At 44.1% G+C, this 24,297-nt stretch overlaps 1 protein-coding gene across 2 annotated transcripts in view; it reads right to left on the minus strand.

Annotated features, from left to right (window-relative positions):
* AATF (apoptosis antagonizing transcription factor) overlaps positions 1–24,297 on the minus strand; it is a 112,766-nt gene that overhangs the window by 26,745 nt on the left and 61,724 nt on the right. For both annotated transcript variants that reach the window (XM_032216582.1, XM_032216583.1), the window contains exons 8-10: positions 20,608–20,691; positions 10,984–11,051; positions 1,309–1,389 (exon numbers count right to left, since the gene is read on the minus strand). In XM_032216582.1, coding sequence (XP_032072473.1) covers positions 1,309–1,389; positions 10,984–11,051; positions 20,608–20,691 — 233 coding nt within the window. The remainder of the gene's footprint in view (positions 1–1,308; positions 1,390–10,983; positions 11,052–20,607; positions 20,692–24,297) is intronic.

Below are 24,297 nucleotides of genomic sequence, written 5' to 3' on the forward strand. Positions count from 1 at the left end.
CAAAAATTGAAATATTTCATTGTTTATTTCAGGGGTCTTCAGATTTGGCAACTTGTGGACTTCAACTCCCAGAATTCCCTAGTCTTTCCTGAAGCCCGGGGAGGGCGGAAGAAAACTCTCCGGAAGGTTGAAATAGCTGAGAGCTGCCGAGGGCCGTTGCGCCAGCATATGTGGCATGCGTCAGCATGCCTGGCTGAAGAATTCTGGTAGTTGAAGCCCACTTGGGGAGGAACATGGGCCAGTCCTGGGGGCTGAGGAAAGCTCGGACGAGGGCTCTGCGTCGGAGGCAGAGAGGGAGCTAGACAGCAGTGAGGCAGAGGAACAGCTGGAGCCTGTTCCCAGTGTGCGCATATTCCCAGCTGCCAGAAGACAAGAACAACTCAGAAAGGAGGGTCCACATGGGAGTAAAGCCACTGTCAGGCCTGCAGTTATATCCCTTTTAGGATCTTTGGCCAGCCACACTCTCTCTTATTTCATTTTGCTGTTTCATTAGTGTAGTAGTTGGGAGGGGGGAATAGGAAGGAGTAGAATTGTGGAATGTGTTGTTGTCATTCTTTTCTAGAAGCCCAAGGTCATCTTTTGTCTCCGCACCTCTGCACCTGACTGGAACCAGCTGGGTGGAGATGCCAGCGTGGAAGAAGAAGATTGGACCATGTGATGGATTTGTGGGTGTGGGGACAAGATCATGAACTGTCAACTGGGTGGGAATCCTAGGTAACCTCCAGAATCTGGATTCCACAGATGTGCCAAGATGTCTGACTTATAAAATTGGAACTTTAAGGATCATTTTGCCTTGGAATCTGATTTAATTCTGCATGATACTTGGAATGCTGACAGCCACACCTTGCAGGTGATTGGCCCCTCCCATAGGAAACAAAAAAGGAGCAAATGGGGAGGGGGCTTTTGCAGGAAACAATTCATTCCTTCGGTCGTGTCAAGAGTGGAAAGTTCTCTTTGTGACTATAAGAGACTCTGTGCCAAATGTTGCCTTGCCCTGCATTTGGGAACTTGTTATCTGGAAGATCTCAAAGTGAGATAAGGTTCGTGTTGATAAATATTCCTCGGAAAGACTGTTTGCCAAGCCTTGCTGACTGTGAATGAAAGGAATTCACAGTCGTGTGAATAAAAGACCAACTTTGCTTCATGCTTTTTATGGAAGGAACACTAACGTTCAGAGAAAAAAAAACAATAATTAAAGAACTAAAGAGAATGGTTTGTAACAGAATTATGCTTAGTTTTTTCATATAAGGGAGTGGCAGAATCCAGAAGTTAAGAGAACAGAAAAACGGTGTGCCTCTTTCTACTCACCGGATTTTCCTTCCTTTACTGGCCTTGGTATCCACTTTCTTCCGGATTTTACTCCTCAATTTCTGGATAGCCAACCATTGTCTACATGGAAACAGAATGACAGAGTGGCGTTTGGGTTGCACAGTACGGAAGCAACATCTATCAAAAGTGATGGAATCAACAATTGCAATCCAAAAAAGAAACCAGCAAGCCCATCAGTTGCTGCCTCCATCTTCTGAGGTGCCTTCATGGTGCAGGTAGTCCTTGATTTAGGACCGCTTCAAATTTATGACGGATCTCCCTTGGGGATTCTTAACAATCCATTTCCAAAGTTGTGACAGTCACTTCCCCCCGCCCCATGGTCATGTGACTGCATGTGGGTTGCTTGGCAACAGACTTGCGTTTACAGCCATTTTCAGCGGCCCATGGTCACGACTATATTTTATGATGGTTTTGTTATAAAGCGGCATTTATTTCTGGTTTTCGGTGAAACCGCTGACAGTGAACAATGGGTCCACTTTAGGACAGTGGCATTCATTTGACATGTCGCAACAGAGATGGTAAAATTGGGTCAGACGCATGGGTGACTCGCTTTGCAACCGTCATAACTTGCGACCATAATGGGCAGGCTACACTATGGTCGCAAGTCGAGGACTATCTGTGTTCCCTTCTCAGGACTGTGGCAGGGTGGGTTCAAGGTCCGTTGGAACTCAGCATCTGCAGCCTCAGATGGCTTGCCCTTATGCCCACAATTCCAGGTAGTCCTCGACTTACGACCACAATTGAGCCCGAGATTTCTGTTGCTAGATGAGGCAATTGTTAAGTGAGTTTTCTTGCCAGAGTTTGTTAAATGAATCATGACGGTTGTTAAGATAAGGACACAGTTGTTAAGTGAATCTGGCTTCCCCACTGACTTTGTCAAAAGGTTGCAAAAGAGCGTGACCCGACAAAACCGCGAATGTCAAAAGCGCGCCGACAAAACCGAGGCGCTAAAACCGCGATGTCAAAAGCGCGCCGACAACAGCGCGCCGACAGAAGCGCGATTTAAGTTAAGGTAAGGTTTAGGGTTAGGTTACAGCGCGCTTCTGTCAGCGCACTGTTGTCGGCGCGCTTCAGCGGTCATTCGTCGCGCGGTTTTGTCCGTGCGGTTTTGTCGGCGCAGTTTAGTCAGGCGCGCTTTTGTCATTCGCGCATTTGTGGTGGAACCACAAAAGAGGATCATGTGACCCGGAAAACTGGAACTGTCATACATATAAGTCAGCTGGCTGGACGTGTGATAATAATAATTATAATATATTATAATAATATTATAATATATTCATAATACATAATATTATAATATATTATTATAATAATAACTATAATAAAAATAATAATGGAGTAGGATTCATATTCTAATACAGAAGAATCTTAAAGTGAATATTAAGATAAAAACAGAAATGTTTTCTTTTGGGTTTAATGGAAAAAGATTTGAAGAAAAAAATTGGAACTTTCATGTTATATATCAGTGATGGCTAACCTTTTTTCTAAAAGTGTGTCAAAATTGTGTGCGCGCACTATTGCATGCATGCGTGCCCACACACCTGCGCATGCACGATCGATCCCCACCTGCGCATGCACAAGCAACCCCTCCCCCGCGCATGTGAGTGATCCCAGCGTGGGGGTGGGATTTTTGCCCTCTCCAGTCTCCAAAGGCTTTCCGATGAAAGGCTTTTCGCCTGGGGAGAGTGAAAAACAGGCCAAAGGGGAGCCGTTGGGCCTGTTTTCCACGCTCTCTAGGCTCTGGAGGCTTCCCTGAAGCCTGGGGAGGACGAACACGTCCTCCCCCGGCCCGTCAAAACCGCGCTCAACTAAGCCGCGCCCGATTAAACCGCGTCGCTGACGTCATCAACAGGGCGACAACAGCCAGGGTGGAGAAAGAAAGGCGCTTTAAATAGCACTTTGAAAGCAAGCCGATTCAACTTAAGGTAAGGGTTAGGTTAGGTTAAGTTAGCTTTAGGGTTAGGTTTAGGGTTAGGTTAAGGGTTAGGGTTAGGTTTAGGGTTAGGTTAAGGGTTAGGGTTAGGATTAGGTTAGGGGGGTTAGGTTTAGGGGGGTTAGGTTTAGGGGTTAATTTTAGGTTTAGGGTTTACAGCGTGCCCCCGTCTCCACGCTGTTGTCGCCCTGTTGATGACGTCAGCGACGCGGTTTAGTCGGGCGCGGTTTAGTCGAGCGCGGTTTTGTGGTGGAACCCCCCCGGCCCTTCGGAAATCAGCTGGCCAGCACGCACATGTGCGCTGGAGTGGAGGGCTGGCGAGGCGGCAAATATGGCTCCGCGTGCCATAGGTTCACGGTTATGTATGTTGACGGCAGCGAGATTAATTTACACACAAAAATTAAAGGACACTTCGATTTCTACAATGGGCGAACGCCTGCTAAAGTTGGTGAAGTTAGCAGAGGTTTTGATAAAAGGGGGAAAAAATGTAAGTAATTTTATTTCTACTTGGAAACCGCTTCTGGACTTTGTGCACGAGGAGGGGAAAAATGAAACTTTGAAATGGCTACTATGTAAAAGTAAAAAGTTGAGGTCTGATATTACTATTGTCAGGCCTGGAAGCCATCTTTTGCCTTGGGCCTTCCAGCCTGCCATATTCAATGCTGTGGGAAAATGGTGGCTATATGGAGTATGGGGGATATATATATATATATAGTCATAACAACATGAGCCGAGGTGGCGCAGTGGTTAAATGCAGCACTGCAGGCTACTTTAGCTGACTGCAGTTCTGCAGTTCGGCTGTTCAAATCTCACCGGCTCAGGGTTGACTCAGCCTTCCATCCTTCCGAGGTGGGTAAAATGAGGACCCAGATTGTTGTTGGGGGCAATATGCTGACTCTGTAAACCGCTTAGAGAGGGCTGAAAGCCCTATGAAGCGGTATATAAGTCTAACTGCTATTGCTATTACTAACATCCCTTTCTCAGAGAGTCAAGGACGTCTTGCTCTGCACCTGGAGGGGTGTGACTGGGAGGCATCTCCAGTTGGAATGGTGCTTTGATTGGGCCATGTGATGGACATGTGGGTGCTGGGCAGGGGCTTGGACTTTCATTTGGGTGGGGAAAACCTGGAAGCTTTCAGATTCGGGTTTTCCCAGATGTGCCAATATGACATCTCTAATAAATTGGAACTTTGAGGAACTTCAAGCCTTGGAGTCTTCTTTCATTGGAGGTGCTACTTGAAATCTATCTTATTTTACTGCACCAAAGGGAGTTGGAAGTCAACACCTTTTCTTTCTTTTTCCCTTCTTTTCTGCACTTGCCCCTTCCCTTTTCCCTCCCCTATTTTTCCTACTGTTTGTTTTTGTATTTTTATATTTTATACTATAAACTAAAAAAATATAAATTAAAAGATAATAAAAGAGTCAGTTTGCCAAGCATCTGAATTTTGATCACGTAACCACAGGGATACTGTAATGGTCTGAAAAATGCCCATGCCACTTTTTTCACTGCCGCTTAGTAACTTCCGTCACTAAACAAAAGGTTTTAAATTGAGGAGTAAAGTTCTTTTAGAAATTAGAAATGAAAAAAAAAACAAAAAACAAATGCAGTGCCATTGGGCAAATTCTCTATATTCCCAATTCTAAGAAGAGAAAAAAACAACAACCGCACAATATAATGTATTTTTTGGACAATAAAACGCACCGGAGTATAAGACGCACCATGATTTTGAAGAGGTAAATTAAAAAAAAAAAACATTTTTGCACTCTGCAGGCCTCCAAAACCCTCTGCACACTTCATTTTTTGCAAAAAAAACAAAAACAAAAAGGGGGTGGAGTGGGGTATGCAGAAGCTTTGGGAGGCTTGTAGAATGCTCCTGGGGGCTGGGGGGGGAAACCAGCAAAAACGGCCTGTTTTTCTTTCATTTTTGCCCTCCCCAGCCTCCAGAAGCACTCAGGAAGCCTCCCAAAGGCTATGCACCACCATTTTTGCAAAGGGGATGGGGTTCCAGGAGGCCAAAAATGCTGAAGTCGGTGTATAAGACGTACCCAGATTTTTATCCTCTTTTTCGGGGGGAAAAGTACGTCTTATACTCCGAAAAATACGGTACATACACCTTTTTTAAAAAAAACCTCGTGTTTAATTAAGGATATTTATTTCATAACAGCCGCTGGCTAATGCATAGGAAATGTGTTAAAAAAAACCCAAAATGATTTTAAAAAAAAAGAGAGATTCAAAGGGCTGAAACAGCAACTCACTACTGGAAAAAAACAAGTACTACTGGATGCATTAAAAAAAAGGCTCAGGTGCATTGGCAAAATGGTTTCGCTCTTGTTAAAATATTGCCCGAGTTTTGGGTGTTGGATGTCAAATATATTTGGTGGTTTGGCTGGAATAACTCGGGTAACTTCACTCGACTATAATTTAATGGGACGGAGACCAAAACACCCCCTGCACTTAAGCAGTTATTACACTGCACATTTATCTGACTTTACAATAAAATAGATTACAGCAATTAAGATTATATTAAGATTGCGGTAATTGGATTTTGAGATTTGCCTCCCTGATCTGGGGCTCCCCAACAAGTAAATCAGATGAAAGCAGTGCCGTTTGGGGTCTGAAAATAAAAATGTTTGTAATTACAACTCCTCTTTCTTGGCGGTTTTACTCTTTGGCGCAACGCGGAAGGTAAAAAAAGAAACTTTTAAAAAACATCTGTCCTATTTTTCTCCTTGACCCAAATGTCAAAGTGATGTACCAGAATAAAAAAAAAAGAGAGAGATTTGCAGGATAGCCCAAAAAACTGAGTTCTGAAGAAATTAGAAACACCACGTTCAAAGGGTTCCTTTATCACTGAGCTCCAGAAATACTTGTAAATGGTCAAACCAGGGGTGTCAAACTCAAGGCCTGGATCTGGCCCGTGATGTCACTGGATCTGGCCCATGGGGTTGTCCCAGAAAACATAAGGGGCCAGCCAATGTGGGTTCAGCCCGGGCTACCCAATGTGAATAAGAAACATGCCAGCAGTTTGGGGAGTGGCGTCAAGCTGGCCATGCCCACCCAGTTGACCACGCCAGTGGTGGGATTCAGCCAGTTCGCACCACTTCGGGAGAACCGGTTGGTAACTTTCTAAGTAGTTTGGTGAACTGGTTGTTGGAAGAAATCATTAGGGCAGAGAACCGGTTGTTAAATTATTTGAATCCCACCACTGGGCCACGCCCAGCGAATAGCATCAAGCTGGCCACACCTACTCAGTCGGTCACACACACACCTCGAAGTCAACCACAGCCCTGATGTGGCCCTTCATGAAATTGAGTTTGACACCCCTGGTATACGGTTTCCTGTCTAAGCAGGGGGTTGGACTAGAAGACCTTCAAGGTCCCTTCCAACTCTATTATTCTAAATTCTAATTGAAGAAAAAAAAAATCATGCTAGCTACCACATTTTACCCTCAGTCCTTTAAGTTGGCAAACATAATACAGGTAGTCTTCGACTTACAACCATTCATTCAGTGCCTAAAAAAAGCACTGAAAAAAAGTGACAGGATCGTTTTTCAGAGTTACAACTGTTGAAGCGCCCCCATGGTCACGTGATCAAAATCCAGACACTTGGCAACTGGCATGTACTTAAACAGTTGCAGTGTCCTAGGATCGTGTGATCACCATTTGTGACCTTCCCAGCCATTTTCTGGCGACAAAGTTAATGGGGAAACCAGATTTGCTTAACGACCGCATGAGTCATTTATCACTGCAGTGATTTGCTTGACAACGGTGGCAAAAAAAATCGTAAAAGGGGGGGGGGGGAAACTCACTTTACAACTCACTTTGCTGAGCGATGGAAACTTTGGATTCATTTGTGGTTGTAAAATTGTATTTTAAGCATATATGCCCATGGGATTCTGCAAAGGTTAAAACTTTTGCTTTAAATTGTGATTTTGTGATTTTCATTGCAATTTTTACAGAGATGCTCATGAACCTTACTTCACACCTAGTCTTCAGAAATTTCTAGGAAGAACAGATAAGTTTTACAGTAAACTTTTTTTTAAAGACATGCCCATAAGATACAAGGAATATAGTGAAACACTTGTCTTGTTGCAATGAAAATGCAGGAGGTATTGACTTCAGCAAACTAATATGATCCTTACTTTCCAATTTACATTTTGTGATTATGCCTTTAATTAAGTGGATCCTGTGGATCCAGTGAAGCTGGCAGCAGATTTGCACAGTGAGGAGGTTGGGGAGGAAGATGGGCCTGGAGTCTGGGGAAGGCTCTGATGAGGGCTCTGTGTCAGAAGCAGAGAGGGAGCCAGGGCTATCTGAGAGTTATCAGCTGCCTTCGGAGTCAGACATCAGTGGGGCAGAAGAACAGCTGGAGCCTGTTCCCAGTGTGCGCATGCGCAAGTTGCCAGACAAAGGGAACAGCTAAAGAACAGGGGTCGACTTGGGAGTAAGGCTACAGGTGGACATGAATGGCCCCTCCCAGAGAAAATAAAAGAGGAGCAAAAGGGGAATGGAATTTGCAGGAGGCTATTAGTTCACTTAATTGGTTTCGACTGCTTGCCAAGTTTTGCAGATCTCGGCCTGGCAGTTCTCCAAGCCAGATAAGGTCTGTGACTGTAAATCCTCCCTTGAAAGACTTTGCTGGATGTGAATGAGCAGAATTCACAGTGAATTCATAAAAAGTTTTTTTGTCGGGACAAGGAGTTTGCTTCATGCTCTTGGGTAGCCTAGGTCAGAACAGTGGATTATGACGTACTGGTAGTCCTCACTTAACAAATACTTACTCGGGGATCATTTTAGCTTACAAACAATGAACAAATGGCTTTTAGGACCAATCCTTGAAATTCTGGTTGTTGCAGTGTCCCTGTAGTCACGTCATTGCAATTGGCAATTTGGAGCCCAGTTCACAATCACAATGTTGCAGTGCCCTCATGGCCATGGAGAAGCCTGGCGGACTTCACTGCCAGCTTTTGACAAGCAGTCAATGGGAAAGCCCGCAGATGGTCACAAACGATGATCATTTGACATTGCACTCAAATCACATTGCGGGATTCATTTAATGCCTGCAACTGGAAGTGCCGTTGCTAAACTGTGCAGTTTAGCACATTGTGCTTTCAACTGTGTCACTTAACGACAGAAATTCCGATCCTGGTTGCTATCGTTAACCGAGGACTATTTCTATTTATATCTTTTCCTTATTTTTTTGTGGTTTTCTAATTGACTATCCAATCCTTGCGTGTAAATTACTAAATACACACAATTCAAAATGTGATCATTTGTTGCACTAATCCTTCTACGGATTGTAGAAACTCAGAGGTTCAATGAGTTGGCAGGATGTCTGGTTGAATATAAAGTTATTTCAATCTAAGTGCAATTTCCCTGATTTGAGTAGGAAGAGATTCACTTCATGAATCAATTTGTAGATGTACGATGTCTGTTTTTTTTAAGGATATCAACTCTTTGCCTTAAGCTGAAAAATGGACCGCCTGTTCTGCCCCAAGCTGCCCCAGCAGCACGAAGCCGAGTCCTCATCCAGATAAAAGCCTTTTATTTAATTGACAGTGAATTCCTCTCCAGCAAAGTCTTTCCTCTCCCACAGTCTTTCAAGATAGTTCACAACTACTGATCTTTATCAGGCTTGAAGAGTGTCCAGGCCAATATCTTTCAGAAGCCTCAATACTTGGCAAGAATGCAGGAATGAACTGATTGTCTCCTGCAAACTCCACTCCCCTTTCGCTCCTCTTTTATTCCCTGTGGGAGGGGCCATTCACCGTCCACCTGTAGCCTTACTCCCAAGTCGACCCCTGTTCTTTAGCTGCTCCCTTTGTCTGGCAACTCTGCACATGCGCACACTGGGAACAGGCTCCAGCTGTTCTTCTGCCCCCCTGATCTCCAACTCCGAAGGCAGCTGATAATTGTCAGGTGGCCCTGGCCCCATCTCTGCCTCGGACGCAGAGCCCTCATCAGAGCCTTCCCCAGACTCCAGGACTGGCCCATGTTCCTCCCCAACCTCCACACTGTGCGAATCTGCTGCCAGCTCTTCGGGCCGCTGGTGGGCCACAACATCACTGACTTGTATTCTTTGTTCTCAATAACTGCAGGGTCTGTTTAGAAGTGATAGGACCCTTGAGCTGATAACATTTTTGCTATGGGTGACCAGCTGTAGGGATGCACGGTCTGAATCTGCCCCAACAAGCTTCTTTGGCTCCAATCAAATACCGTCTTGAATTTTGCACCTTTTTACTTGCGTCAAAAAGAGGGAAAAGTTTTGTCTTCCAAACTGTGAGCTCTAGTCTACCATCTGCTGCCACCCATTTTAAAAAGGCTGCCTGGGTCCTGGATCCGTTTCTCTTCTCTTCATTCATCTCTGCCTCCTTCCCACATCCGTTCTGACGGGGGCTCATAATTAATATTGAAGGCAAGTTAGTATAATAAATAGCAACAACATAAAATATAAAGACAAGCAAATTACCAAGAGCAAAGAACGATTCAGTGAGTTGGGGGTGGGAGAGAGCTTTATTTTTATTTATTTTAGGTTTTTTTTTTAACCATGCCTTTATTATTTTTATGAATAACTCAAGGCAGTGAACATACGTGATGTTCCTTCCTATTGCTATTTTCCCCACAACAACCACCTTGTGAGGTATGTTGGGCTGAAAGAAAGTGACTGGCCCAAAGTCACTCAACTGGCCTTCATGTCTAAGGCAGAACTAGAACTCACCATCTCCTGGTGATTGGCCCAAAGTCACCCAACTGGCATTGATGTCTAAGGCAGAACTAGAACTCACCATCTCCTGGTGATTGGCCCAAAGTCACCCAACTGGCATTGATGTCTAAGGCAGAACTAGAACTCACCATCTCCTGGTGATTGGCCCAAAGTCACCCAAATGGCATTGATGTCTAAGGCGAAACTAGAACTCACCATCTCCTGGTGATTGGCCCAAAGTCACCCAACTGGCATTGATGTCTAAGGCAAAACTAGAACTCACCATCTCCTGGTGATTGGCCCAAAGTCACCCAAATGGCATTGATGTCTAAGGCAGAACTAGAACTCACCATCTCCTGGTGATTGGCCCAAAGTCACCCAACTGGCATTGATGTCTAAGGCAGAACTAGAACTCACCATCTCCTGGTGATTGGCCCAAAGTCACCCAACTGGCATTGATGTCTAAGGCGAAACTAGAACTCACCATCTCCTGGTAATTGGCCCAACATGACCCAGCTGGCATTCATGTCTAAGGCAGAATTAGAACTCACCATGTCCTGGTGATTGACCCAGTCACCCAACTGGCATTCATTCTAAGGTGGAATTAGACCTCACCATTTCCTGGTGATTGGGCCCAACACGACCCAGCTGGCTTCCATCCCTAAGGGAGCTCAGTTTGCTGATTTCTAGCCTAGTGCCTTAACCACTAGACCACACTGCTATTAAAAGCAGAGACTCCACACAAAAAACGATCTGAAGGAAAGGGGGGGGGGGGGCGGAATTTGCTAGGGTTATTTGAAACATATTCATCAACATTCAACCAAGATGGGCAATGTATGTTTAATTGGTTTGATGTATGTAGTGCATTTTAATTATTATTTTTGTTTCTGTAGTGGTTTTTTTAACAACTTATTTTTGAAATAAATAAAAATTATTAGAAAAAAACAAGATCTGAATGCGAGCTATCAGTTGCAGAGCCTCTATCTCTTGTTAAAGGCCTACGATATTGAAGCACTTACCTGCCCATTGCCACCTGGTCGTTTGGATCCAAGGAAGTGGTTTTGCGTTCAATAAGTTCCCGGAGGAGCTAGAATCAAGAAAAAGGGAAAGAGCAGATCAAGACAATGCTGGAAGGGTTCTATCATCTCTCAAGACTTAAAATGGACACCTAACATCAAAAACGTCATCAAAACAGCACAACAAAGAATGTTTTTTTTCTGTGCCAACTCAGGAAGCTCAAACTGTCCAAAGAGCTGCTGATTCAGTTCTACAGAGGAATTATTGAATCTGTCATCTGCTCCTCTATAACTGTCTGGTTTGGTTCTGCAACCCAACAAGACAGACACAGACTTCAGCGGATAATTAGAACTGCAGAAAAAACAGTTACTGCCAATCTGCCTTCCATTGAGGACCTGTATACTGCATGAGAAAAAAAGAGGGCTGTGAAAATATCTATGGATCCCTTTTATGATGGACATAAATTGTTTCAACTTCTACCCTCAAAACGACATCATAGGGCATTGCACATCAGAACAATTAGACACAAGGACACAAATTTCCACAAAGGCCATCACTCTGCTAAACAACTGATTCCCACAATACTGTCAAATAATTAACTAAGACTGTATTACTATTATTCCTCTCCTCCTTCCTAATATCTCTTCCCACTTATGACTATAACCATGTTGGTTGTATCTTTACAATTTGTATTGTTTTTATTTATTTCCTAGTACAATTTGATAGCTTATTAGTAACCTATGACCATCACTTACTAAGTGTTGTATCTTATGATTTTTGATGAATGTATTTTATTTTTCTTTATATACACTGAGAGAACATGCAACAGACAAATTCTTTGTGTGTCCAAACACACTTGGCCAATAAAGAATTCTATTATATTCTATTTCATTTTCTATTCCATTCCATTCCATTTTCTATTCTATTCCATTCTCTATTCCATTCCATTCTATTCCATATTCTATTCTATTCCATTCCATTTTTTATTCCATTCCATATTCAATTCCATTCCATATTCTATTCCATTCCATATTCTGTTCTATTCTATTCCATATTTTATTCTATTCCATTCCATTTTCTATTCCATTCCATTCCATATTCTATTCCATTCCATATTCTGTTCTATTCTATTCCATATTCTATTCTATTCCATTCCATTTTCTATTCCATTCCATTTTCTATTCCATTCCATTCCATATTCTGTTCTATTCTATTCCATATTCTATTCCATTCCATTTTCTATTCCATTCCATTCCATTTTTTATTCCATTCCATATTCTGTTCTATTCCATATTCTATTCTTGTCTGGAATGGTGTAGAATCTCCTGCTTGAAAGGGGGCTGGGCTAGAAGACCTCCAAGGTTATTCTGTCATCTCTAGTAGCTTTCAGCCATGGTTATAGATAGCCTACGCTGAGTTTATTCTATATTCTGGAAGTTTTGTCAAAAGCATGTCAGATATAAGAACCAGCTTGCCTTCTTCATCTTCTGCCAAGGTTTTGAACAAACATGGGATCTCCTACTTATAGTGGATGAGAAACTAAGCTAAACTGTGGGAACACCATACAAGGTTATCCAAGACAAGCCTTGAAGCCCTAAAGGAGGGTCTGCCATAAAGAAGGAAGGGGTCAACCTATTCTCCAAAGCACCAGAAGGCCAGGCAAGAAACAATGGATGGAAACTAATCAAGGAGAGAAGCAATCTGGAATGAAGGAGAAAATTCCTGACAGTGAGGACAATTAACCAGTGGAACAACTTGCCTCCAAAAGTTGTGGGTGCTCTAATACTGGAGGTTTTTCAGAGATTGGACAATCCTTTGTCTGAAATGGTATAGTGTTTCCTGCCTGAGCAGGGGGTTGGACTAGAAGACCTCCAAGGTCCCTTCCAACTCTGTTATTCTTTTGCATTCCAGAGATTCTATGGAGATTCTCAATTATCCAGGTCATGGTTGTCCCAAAGGTGCTTTTTTCCAAGAGGGAAACCGGACTCAGGAATTCTGGGAGTTGAAGTCCACAAGTCACGAAAGGGCCATGGTTCCCCACCCTCTGAGATACGATCTCCTGCTTGAGCAGGGGGCTGGACTAGAAGACCTCCAAGGTCCCTTCCAACTCTTTATTATTCTGTATTCTGTCATCTCCGGTAGCTTTCAGCCCTGGTCATATAGATACCCTGAAAGGAAGCTTAGGAACGAATGCTGAGGGTATCTTTATCACCGCAGGGGAAGGGGCAATCTTTGATGTGCCAGAAAGCGGGAGGGGGGGGGAAAATGGGGAAAGCGGAATCCACTTGGGAATGCAACGCAGAACACCATTAGGGAGACTTATTGTACTACAGTTAATTTCAGGCGAATCAATGAGCGTTGCGGCGTTCCCTTCATCATTTTATGATTAGTTTAATCCACCCCGTCTATATCAGCTCAAGATCTTTGAAAGGCCAGGCAGGGAGAAAGGTGGGCGAAGCATCCGTCTCTTTCCCTGGTGGGGTGAAATAAGTTAACACACATTAAATTCCCGAGTGAGAGGATGGGGTGTGTATATGTGCGTGTCCTGGATTAACAGAAGGACATCTGTTGAGTCAGTGAATGGACAGGAGATAACAATGATAGCTCAAGGCTGAACTGTGGGGTCCCTGGTGCTCTCTGAATTTGGATGGCTTCTTGCAGGCGTTTCATTACCGTACTAGGTAATAACATGAGTGCTAGAAGGGAGTGAGGCTTGTTCTCTGCTTATAGACCGGTGCTTTGTTCCTGTCAGTTTTGGTGTTCTTTGTGGCTCCTTGGTTAGGCTGTTGTTGTTGTGACACAGCTCCCCAAACATGTCAAACCCTCTGAAGTTAACTCAAAGGTTCCTTTAATTAGGAGTGCCGGCAGCCCGTTCCTTTAATTAGGAGTGCCGGCAGCCAGTTTCTCTCTCACCGCAGGCTAACAAGTCCATCTCTCCGGGAGACTGTAGAGTTGCCGGCCACGTCTATTCATCTCCACCCCTTGCCTTTTATCCCCAGGCCTAGGGTGGAACTTTGTTAGCAGCAGTGTGGCTCTTCCGTCCCAAGGACCGGCCCACGGATTTCCACTGCCCTCCTCTCCTCTGCCTTCTGTGCATCCGTACATCAGGCACTGGATCCAGCTGCTCCTCCTGTCTCATCAGCCACTTCCAGACCTGGGGGCTGTGGACTCTCCATCTGAGTGCTGATGGGCAGCCCAGGCTCTGCCTTTATCTCAATCTCTGCCAGTTCAATTCCCTCTTCCCCTTGCTGCCGACGCTAACTCCCACGCCACCGCCTCATGTGATTTGGCCGCTGGAGGGGCCGGCGGTTGAGAGCCACAACAGTTGTTTACTGTTAGCTTGTTTGTCTGTGTTGGTGATTCCTTGACTGGTTATTATGTCTTGATTGCTCATCTAGTGCTGATATGGATATTAATCTATGCCCATTTGAGTGTTGATTGCTGGCAGTAAAACCAGAACGGAGGCTATATAACACGTTTTCCCCAAAAATAAGACAGGGTCTTATTTTCTTTGACCCCTGAAATAAGCGCTTGGCCTTATTTTCGGGGAGGTCTTATTACTTTTGAGGTGCAGGAGGCGGCGAGCGTGGTCACCTCATGGCTGCTGCTGTGTTGCAATGTTTTTGGGGAGGGCTTATTTTCAGAGGAGGGATTATTTTAGCGCATGCGCTCAAAAGCCCGATGGAGCTTATTATCCAACGAGGTCTTATTTTCAGGGAAACAGGATACAGGTGGTCCTCCACTTATAACAGTTCATTTAGTGACTGTTCAAAGTCACTAATGGCGCTGATTAGGGACTTATGACTGTTCTTTCACACGACTCTTGCAGCGTCCCCATGATCACGTGATCAAAATTCAGTTGCTTGGCAACTGAGAAGTCTTACAAGGGGCCAAGATTGAAGACCCCCGGCCTCACAGTATCGGATGCCAACTTTGCCATGCTTTTCAGCCGAGCCCTCCGGGGCTGCTGCTTACACAGCTCAGCTATCCTTACGTTGATTTGCTCCATTACCCATCTGCGTATGGGTGGAGTTGGACCTTGTATTTAGCATCCAGGAGTGGCTGTGAGGAAGTAGAGGAGATAAAGTGATAAATTTGTGTGCCAGGAAGATGTGGGAGAATCGATCAGAGAGCAGGCATGGAGGGAGGAAGCTGGTTGGGTTTCCAAGCTTCTCTTCCTAGCCTTTGAGAACAAAATTACCGTCCCTTTGCACTTAAGGGCCCTGGATATAAGCGCTACAGTCATAATAATTTGGTGGTAAAATAAACTGAAGGACCATCGTGGGATGCTTTTACAATGGCCGGCTGTATTTATTTTTCTTTAAAGGGAAGAATAAAACAGAGAACTTAAGGAGGAAGGGTTTTATGGTTTTGCTTTATTAATGTGTAATATTTGTTCAGCAAATGCTACTTGATAGAGATGCTAGACTGGATGCTTTTTTTTTCAATCTTAGCAACTTTTAAGACGAATGGACTTCAACTCCCAGAATTCCCTAACTAGCCATACTGACGAGGGAATTCCGGAAGTTGAAGTCCACACTGGCTGGGGAATACATGTTGGCTGGGAATCCTGGGAGTTGAAGTCCATGCTGGCTGGGCACTCCACGCAGATCGGTGAATCTCGTCCTATATTCCAGAGTGGGAGAGAAGTGCCCCTGTACTTGCCTCTTCTTCCGGTCCTTGTTGGTGCTGCGCGCACCTTGGTCATTAGGGGAGACACGCAACTTTCTCTCCATCCTGAGAGAAAGTACAGGGGCACTTCTGCACTAGAATATGGAGCGAGTCTCCATCTGCTACTGTTGCCCTTACCTTCTCAGGCAAGGAATGACTGGGAGGGCAAGGGGCGTGGCCAGCCAGTAGTGGGTTCAGCCAACAGAGAACTACAGCAGGGGGACGAAAGAGCCGCATGCAGCTCTGGAGCCGGGGGTTGCCGACACCTGATATTGTCATATGACCATTGAAGGGAGATGTTGTAACTTCAAAATTGGGTCGTAAATCAGTTGTAATATCAAATGGTCACTAAGTGATACGCCATACGTCGAAGGCTATCTGTAATAAAATAACATTAAACGTGCCAGCATGGAAGGGAAGTTACCTACAGGGGAAAAAATTAGATTGCTTGCACATAGTTGCACATAGTTGCACACAGTGCACACACACACGCAATCTTGTAGCATTCCATTTTTTGAAAAATATAATTAGATTTTCTGCCTTTTGGTTCACGGCCTCCCAGCCAGCCAGCTCCCCCCCCCCCAACTCCCCAGATGAGTTCCAGAGCCGAGCCTGGGCCTCAAAATACAGGATAAATGATAAACTAATTTACTGAAAGAACTGGTCCTCTCTTTTTTTCATTCTAGTACGGTGTCTAAAAAAAAACCAGGAAGAAGAACAAATATCCCCCGTTCTCCTCCTGAAGTTGTAATATTTCATGGGGCCTCAGCAACTGCGACTGGAATTTATTAGCCAAAACAGTGTAAAAAAAAATGTAGCCAGGCCCACACATATTCCGTTAGGGATGACAAATATAATGAAATCACACCCACAGCATTAAAAAAATAAATAATATTACAGCGTTTAAAACAAAACAAAAAAAGGGAAATGTAACTGCTAAATCTAATTGGCTTCTTCTCTCCTAGGTTCCTGCAAAATGGGCACCTTTTGACTTTTGCTGTGAACCAGGCAGCTTGGCTCACTTACACGAGTCATCTTTGTCTGAAACGGTACTATAGGGTTTCCTGACTGAGCAGGAGATTGGACCAGAAGACCTCCAAGGTCCCTTCCAACTCTTGTTATTGTCATTCTAATTCTAATCTCAATAAGTTTCTATTCAGAGAACTACTCAAAATGAGCCGCGTGAATCGGATTGTTAAGTAAGGACACAGCGCAGAATTCCTGCAGGCGGACTGACACGCAACCCATCCTCCCCAGGCAGAACATAGGATAGGGTGGGGAATGGGGCAAAATCATGTTAAGTGAGACATTTGTTAAGTGAGTTTTGCCTCATTTTATGATTTTTCTTGCTACAGTTGTTAAGTGAATCACTGAAGTTGTTAAATTAATAACACGGTTATTAAATGAATCAGGCTTCCTCATCGACTTTGCTTGTCAGAGGGTCCCAAAAGCCGATTATGTGACCTTGGGACATAGAAACGATCATAAATATGAAAACGTTTGCCAAGCATTTGAACTTTTATCTATGTATCTATCTATCCATCCATCATCCATCCTCTATCCATTCAACCATCCAGCCTCTATTGGTCTTTTCTTTCTTTCTTTCTTTCTTTCTTTCTTTCTTTCTTTCTTTCTTTCTTTCTTTCTTTCTTTCCTTCCTTCCTTCCTTCCTTCCTTCCTGTCTCTGTCCTTCCTTCCTTTTCTTTCTTCTATCCATCCATCAATCCAGAAAATTTATATGGCAGCCCACTCTCTCCCGGGGACTCTGGGCAGTTAAAACCCAGTATAAAAATTCCTCCCAAAAATACAATAACACCCCCCGCCCCAGCTAATAAGCCACTTGATTGGCTTCATCCCACGCTGGATTCCCTGGAGGGTACAGGTAGCCAGGCACTACGGGAAGTTGGAGTTTCTTCTTTAATCCCAACTTTATAGAGATGACGGGAAGGCTGATCTCCCTGCCCCCCCCCTCTACTGCTGGAGGTGGATTACATCTATTTCTAGCTCAGCAACAACCTCGTGGAGGGGGGGGGGGAGACGCAGGGAATCCCCTCCCACTGTTGATGGGTCGCAGTTCCTGCTTGTTAACTGCCCAAAGCGATTGACAAGGTGGCGTTTTCTTCATAGACTATTAAGAGAGAACCCCCAAACGAAGCTTTAAAACGTGCTATTAACCATCTACTCAGCCATTCTCGGAGATGCATGCCGATGATAATATTCCTGCCTCGCCATTAACCTGCGCAATGGCTGCAGGCGTTGCCAATTTCTGCAAAAAAAAACCAACCCCAAAACCCCAACCCTAAACGCCCGCCTAATGAGAGCCACGAGATCAACTGTCCATATTAATCACTCACCAGTTTAATTAAGGTAAACCGGCTTGTCAGAAGGAAAGAAAGCCACGCGGGCGGGGGGAGAGGGGGGGGCAGAGAGATACAGTCAGATATCTCTCCATCTTTTGCTAACATCGGCTGGCAGTCGCTGGCTGGATTTTTGTTCAGCGCTCCTCGAAAATGCAAAATCGGACCTTTCCTACGCAGGAACAGAACTTTTGCTGCTTTTAGACTTAAAATTCATTCTGTTTTCTCCACACGCCCGCGAGTCGGGACTGGAGAGAAATCCAAACTGATTCACAAATACTGCGTTTCCCCGGAAATAAGATAAGAGTCTTATTTTCTTTTGACCCCAGAAATAAGCGCTTGGCCTTATTTTCGGGGAGGTCTTATTATTTTTGAGGTATAGGAGGCGGCGAACGTGGTCGCCTCAGGGCTGCTACCATGTTGCAATATTTTCAGGGAGGGCTAATTTTCAGGGGAGGGCCTATTTTAGCGCATGCGCTCAAAAGCCCAATTGGGTTTAATAAGAAGTCTTATTTGGGGGGGAAACAGGGTATAAAAACACACAGACACAAATATGGTTGTGACGTTATCGCCAGGAATCGGTTGCTAGCTATGATTGCACAAAAGTTCCTTTGGCAAGGATAGGCAGAAGCAGAGCTGAAGCTGGACTGATTGAGGCCATTTTGGGACTTCAGCGCTGACACGCAGGAGAAGAGGGCTAGAGAGGGGGGGGGGGAATAGAGATAGTTGGGGTGTTGTAGCCAAAACAAAATGCTTTCTCGTGGGAACCAAGGATATTCCTGCAGGTGCTCTGAAGGAGGGGACTGGAGTCACCTAGCAACTGGAAAGCACCCTCATTGGACCGTGTGACTGACTGTTTTGAGAAAGTGACAAACCTTTACTTTTAATTAGGTGAAAACCGCTGGAATATTCAGAGCCAGTTTTCATTAGCCTATGCCAATACGACATATCCAATAAACCTATTCTTCAAGGAATATACTTGCCTCAGAGTTACGTTTTGCTACGGGTATGTTACTTGGAACCCTGACATGAGATTTACCGTTATCGTTTTTAACATTCTGTAGAAAATAGACACTTTTAACTTACCCTAACCCTAACCTTGAATGAAAGATGACATCAAGTCACAGATTGGTTTTTGGACATGTATATACTGGGTATAATGGGATGCGGTGGCTCAGTGGCTAAGACGCTGAGCTTGTCGATCAGAAGATTGGAGGTTTAGCAGTTCGAATCCCTAGCGCCGCGTAACGGAGTGAGCTCCCGTTACTTGTCCCAGCTTCTGCCAACCTAGCAGTTCAAAACCACGCAAAAATGCAAGTAGAAAAATAGGGACCACCTTTGGTGGGAAGGGAACAGGTTGGGACCTGCGTGCCTAAAATTCTATGTCGGAAATCCCTAAGCAAACAGGCGGCAACACTCGGGAACTGAAGGTGTTTCGATTCAGACAGTTGTTCTCTTCGCTCTGAGCTTTAATTTGGATTAACCTCGGCACCCTTGCTCCCTGGAGGAGGGATCAGACAGCTGTGACACTTCTCAAGTCTGAAGCCAGGGAACAGCAAATTAAAAGTGTGTTCAGGGCAGAGGGCACAATATGATTCAAAGTCCCCCAACATTGTGAAACTTCGCCAGCTCAGTTATCCCAGCGATCGATTGCCTGTCTGTTTATTGATTGACACGATCTCCTTTAAGGCAGGGATGGCAAACCCGTGACACACTTGTCAAAGGGGGGATACCGCAACGTTTTGGGTGACACACCAGCGTTCACCAACAACCAGCCACAATTATTCTGAACTAGCTGGATACCCGTGGTCCGCTACGAAATAAGCCGAGGAGTACCTAGTACCGCTTTTCAGTTCATTAGCATGTGAGTCTAAGGAGAACATCTGAATGTGCTTTTAGAGATATTTCCCCTACTCACACCTGGCTATGCAGTAGAGGACAGATAATTAGAACTGCAGAAAAAAACAATTGCTACTAACCTGCCTTCCATTGAGGACCTGTACACTGCAGGAGTCAAAAAGAGGGCTGTGAGAATATCTACAGACCCCTCGCATCCTGGACATAAATTGTTTCAACTCCTACCCTCAAAATAGATACTATAGAGCACAGCACACCAGAACAACTAGACACAAGGAAAGTTTTTTCCCAAACGCCATCACTCTGCTAAACAACTAATCTCCACAACACAGTCAAATTATTTAATAAGTCTGCATTACTATTATTCTTCTCTTCCTTTCTAGTATCTATCTCTTCCCACTTAGGACTATAACCAAGTTGCTTGTATCTTTAAATTTAATATTGCTTTATTTGTTCCTAGTATGATTTGATTGCTTATTAGTAATTTATGACTATCACTAAGTTTTGTTTCTTATGATTCTTGATGAATGTATTTTTATTTTTTCTTTATGTACACTGACAGCATATGCACCAAAGACAAATTCCTTGTGTGTCCAATCACACTTGGCCAATAAAGAATTATATTCTATTCTATTCTATTCTATTCTATTCTGTTCTGTTCTATTCTGTAATTCTATTCTGTAATTCTATTCTATTCTATGGTCAGGTGGCTTTCCTTCAACACTCACAAGTGGGACTCACCTGATGATAAAAGTCATCGTCATCAAAGATCTCCTCATCCAGGTCTTTGAGGTGGACATTTGACATCACAGGAGGAAGCGTCTCCTGGAAGACCGAGAAAGAAAAGAGACTTCTGTGAGGACCGTTTCACCTCCAATCTAGAACGCTGGTTCTTAAACTGGGGGGGGGGGGGGAGTAATCCGGGCATACCCTGGGGGCAGTTGAGCTATTTGCATTTGCTTGTTTGTGAGTCAAGGATGGAGTTTGAGAATGCCACTGCCAAAACCTGTGTAAAACAACAGTTGGGGATGAAGATAATGTAATTGGGTCAAATGGTTTAAGAACTACTGATCTAGATTCACAGTGGCTTTTATAGATAGCGATAGCACCTACATATTGCTTCAGAGTGCTTTACAGCCCTCTCTAAGTGGTTGTATTGTATTTTTATTGTATTTATTAGTTTTGTATGACGCCCACTCTCGGAAGACTCCGGGCGGCTTACAATAAAAAAGGGAGGGGGAATATATAAAACAATACAACAATTTAAAATTACAGCAACATTCATAACTTAAAGTGGGGCTGGATACTTCAACAGCCCCAGGCCTGCCGAAACAGCCAGGTCTTAGTTGCTTTACGGAAGGCCGGAAGGGTAGTAAGGGTCCGGATCTCCACGGGGAGATCGTTCCAGAGGGCCGGAGCTGCAACAGAGAAGGCCCTCCCCCGGGGAGTCGCCAGCCGACATTGGCCGGCAGATGGAATCCGGAGAAGGCTTTCCAAGCAGAGGGAAGACCTGCGGGAGTGCAAGGCCAGGTACTGGCGCCTGGAGGCTCAGCAGGTCCCACTGGCACAAGGCCCTCTGGCTCTTTGCCACCAGCAGTGCTTCCCTCCAGCCTTTGCCCAAAGCCCCACACCAGGAGGCTGAAGCAGATCCCAAGTCAGAATTTGTGTCCCCCTCCGACCCGCACAAAAACACCCCGAAGGGGGAGACTCTCTGCAGCAACACAAACATTTATTGCACATATTCAGCCGTGGGCCGTTTGAGGACCCCTGATTTAGTGCAATATGAAAAATGCAAATAATTTTTCTGCCGACTACCAGTGGTCCAGGGACCACAAGTTGGTGACCACTATTCTATACTACTGAAGATCTTGCAACACCATAAATATAAGAAATCTATTATTACTGAAGTTTTGTGGGGTTCACAGTCTTCTTGCGCGTGCAATAATACATTTGCTCGCATTTAAGGTACCACAAGCGTCAGATGCCACACTACAAGTCAGGTACAAGTAAGCAAGAATTGCACAGATTTTATTCAATGCTCCTCTGGGATCAATAGAGAATCTTGGGCAGCCTAAGAGGAATTTCCTACCCTTCTTTCTGGTGAGTTCCTTAAGACGGAGATGCTTAAACACATTGAAATGCTTCTTCCCAGCTTTCCTGCCACCTGGGCTGAGTTGCTATTTAAGAGATAAAAGCAGAATCTCTTTGGATAATTTACCATATTTTTCAGAGTATGAGACACCTTTTTCCCTCAAAAAAGAGGCTGAAAATCTGGGTGCGTCTTATACACTGAATACAGCACTTTTTGCCTCCCAAAACCCCACCCCCTTCACCAAAATGGCCGTGTATAGCCTTTTGGAGGCTTATAGAGTGCTGCTGGGGGCTGGGGAGGGCAGAAATGAGTGAAAAATGGGCTGTTTTTTGCTCAATTTTGCCCCCCCCACCAGCCCCCAGGAGCACTCTATAAGCCTCCTAAAGACTATGCATGCCCTTTTTTTGACAAAAAAACTGGGCCCGTTTTGGAAAAAAATGGGCCATTTTTTGCTCGTTTTGGGGGGGACACCCCCCAGGAGCATTCTACAGGCCTCCTAAAACCTATCCATGCCCTTTTTTTGAAGAAAAAAAAACGAGCCCATTTTCATGAAAAATGGGTCATTTTGGGGAGGTCTGCAGAGTGTAAAAACTTTTTTTAAAATTTGGCTCTTCAAACTATTGGTGCGTCTTATATTCTGAAAAATACTGTAATTTTTCTTCTTCTCCGCTTTCTCTTCACCTGGACTGAATTGCTGCTTATTGTGATAAGCTGCCAACAGGTTCACTTTCTTTTCTTTTCTTCTTTTTGGACTGTCTACTCTTCCTTCCTTTTCTAACCTGGCCCCAACTCTCTCGCGGGCCTTGCTATTTGTTGCTCCAGAAATCTAAGAATATGCAAAAAAAACCACTGTTGAAATACCATGAAATCTCCCCCATTTCAAAAGGTTTGCTACCGCCTTGAACTTTAAATGAGCTGTTTCGAGCATCTCGGGGCGTGCTTTGACTTCAAAACCAAGAGAAGCTTCTGCACACACACAATTCATCTATAATATATGTACACTCAAATGGACACTGAAGGCAGGGCTGTCCCCTTTCATATGGGCATTCTTTATGGAGTGAGAAGGTCCGGGAAGACTATCATCCATCAAAAAAAGTCTTTGCACAGCTCAAAGCAAACAAGCCCTTGGTTTTCAAATCAGATGATAGCTTATAAAGGTGACATATTACTCTAGTTATCCAGGATTTGAAAGGGGGCGGAGGGAAGCCCTCTGCGCATGCAAAACAGGACGGTTCACAAGATGTGGCTCTTCAAACAGGCACGTCACCCGGCTGCACCGAACAGCCGTTTACCATAGAGGAAACTGGTAATGCTGCTGTCAGGGCTGGAAGCCATCTTTTGCATTGGGCCTTCAGGCCTGCTACAATTAATGCTGTGGGAAAGAGTAGAGTAGAGTAGAATAGAGTAGAGTAGAGTAGAGCAGAGCAGAGCAGAGTAGAATAAGAGAATAGAATAGGATAGAAGGATAGAATGTTGGAATATAGAATAGAGTAGAATACGAGAATAGGATAGGATAGGATAGGATAGAATGTTGGAATATAGAATAGAGTAGAATAAGAGAATACAATAGGATAGGATAGAATAAGAGGATAGGATAGGATAAGTTAGGATAGGATAGGATAGAATGTTGGAATGTAGAATAGAGTAGAGTAGAATAAGAGAATAGAATAGGATAGGATAGAATAAGAGGATAGGATAGGATAAGTTAGGATAGAATAGGATAGAATGTTGGACTAAAGAATAGAGTAGAATAAGAGAATAGGATAGGATAGAATAAGAGGATAGGATAGGTTAAGTTAGGATAGGATAGGATAGAATGTTGGAATATAGAATAGAGTAGAATAAGAGAATAGAATAGGATAGGATAGAATAAGAGGATAGGTTAGGATAGGATAGAATGTTGGAATATAGAATAGAGTAGAATAAGAGAATAGGATAGGTTAGGATAGAATAGAATAGGATAACATAGCAGATTTGGAAGGGACCTTGGAGGTCTTCTAGTCCAGCCCCCTCTTAGGGAAGAAACCCTACACCACTTCAGATAAATGGTTATCCAACATCTTCTTAAAAACTTTCAGGTTGGAGCATTTACAACTTCTGGAGGCAAGTTGTTCCACTGATTAATTGTCCTCACTGTCAGGAAATTTCTCCTTAGTTCCAGCTTGAATCTCTTCTTGATTATTTTCCACCCATTGCTTCTTGTCCTACCCTCAAGACCAAGGATCAGTTGTAACTCGCCTTTTTTGTGTGTGGCACTGTCGTAACTTCAAACAGCCGCTAAATGAATGGCCGTAGGTTGAGGACTAACTGAAATTTGTTGCGATCGGCTCCCCCCTCCA

The sequence above is a fragment of the Thamnophis elegans genome, chromosome 4 (assembly GCF_009769535.1).
Source record: "Thamnophis elegans isolate rThaEle1 chromosome 4, rThaEle1.pri, whole genome shotgun sequence".
NCBI classification, from domain to species: domain Eukaryota; kingdom Metazoa; phylum Chordata; class Lepidosauria; order Squamata; family Colubridae; genus Thamnophis; species Thamnophis elegans.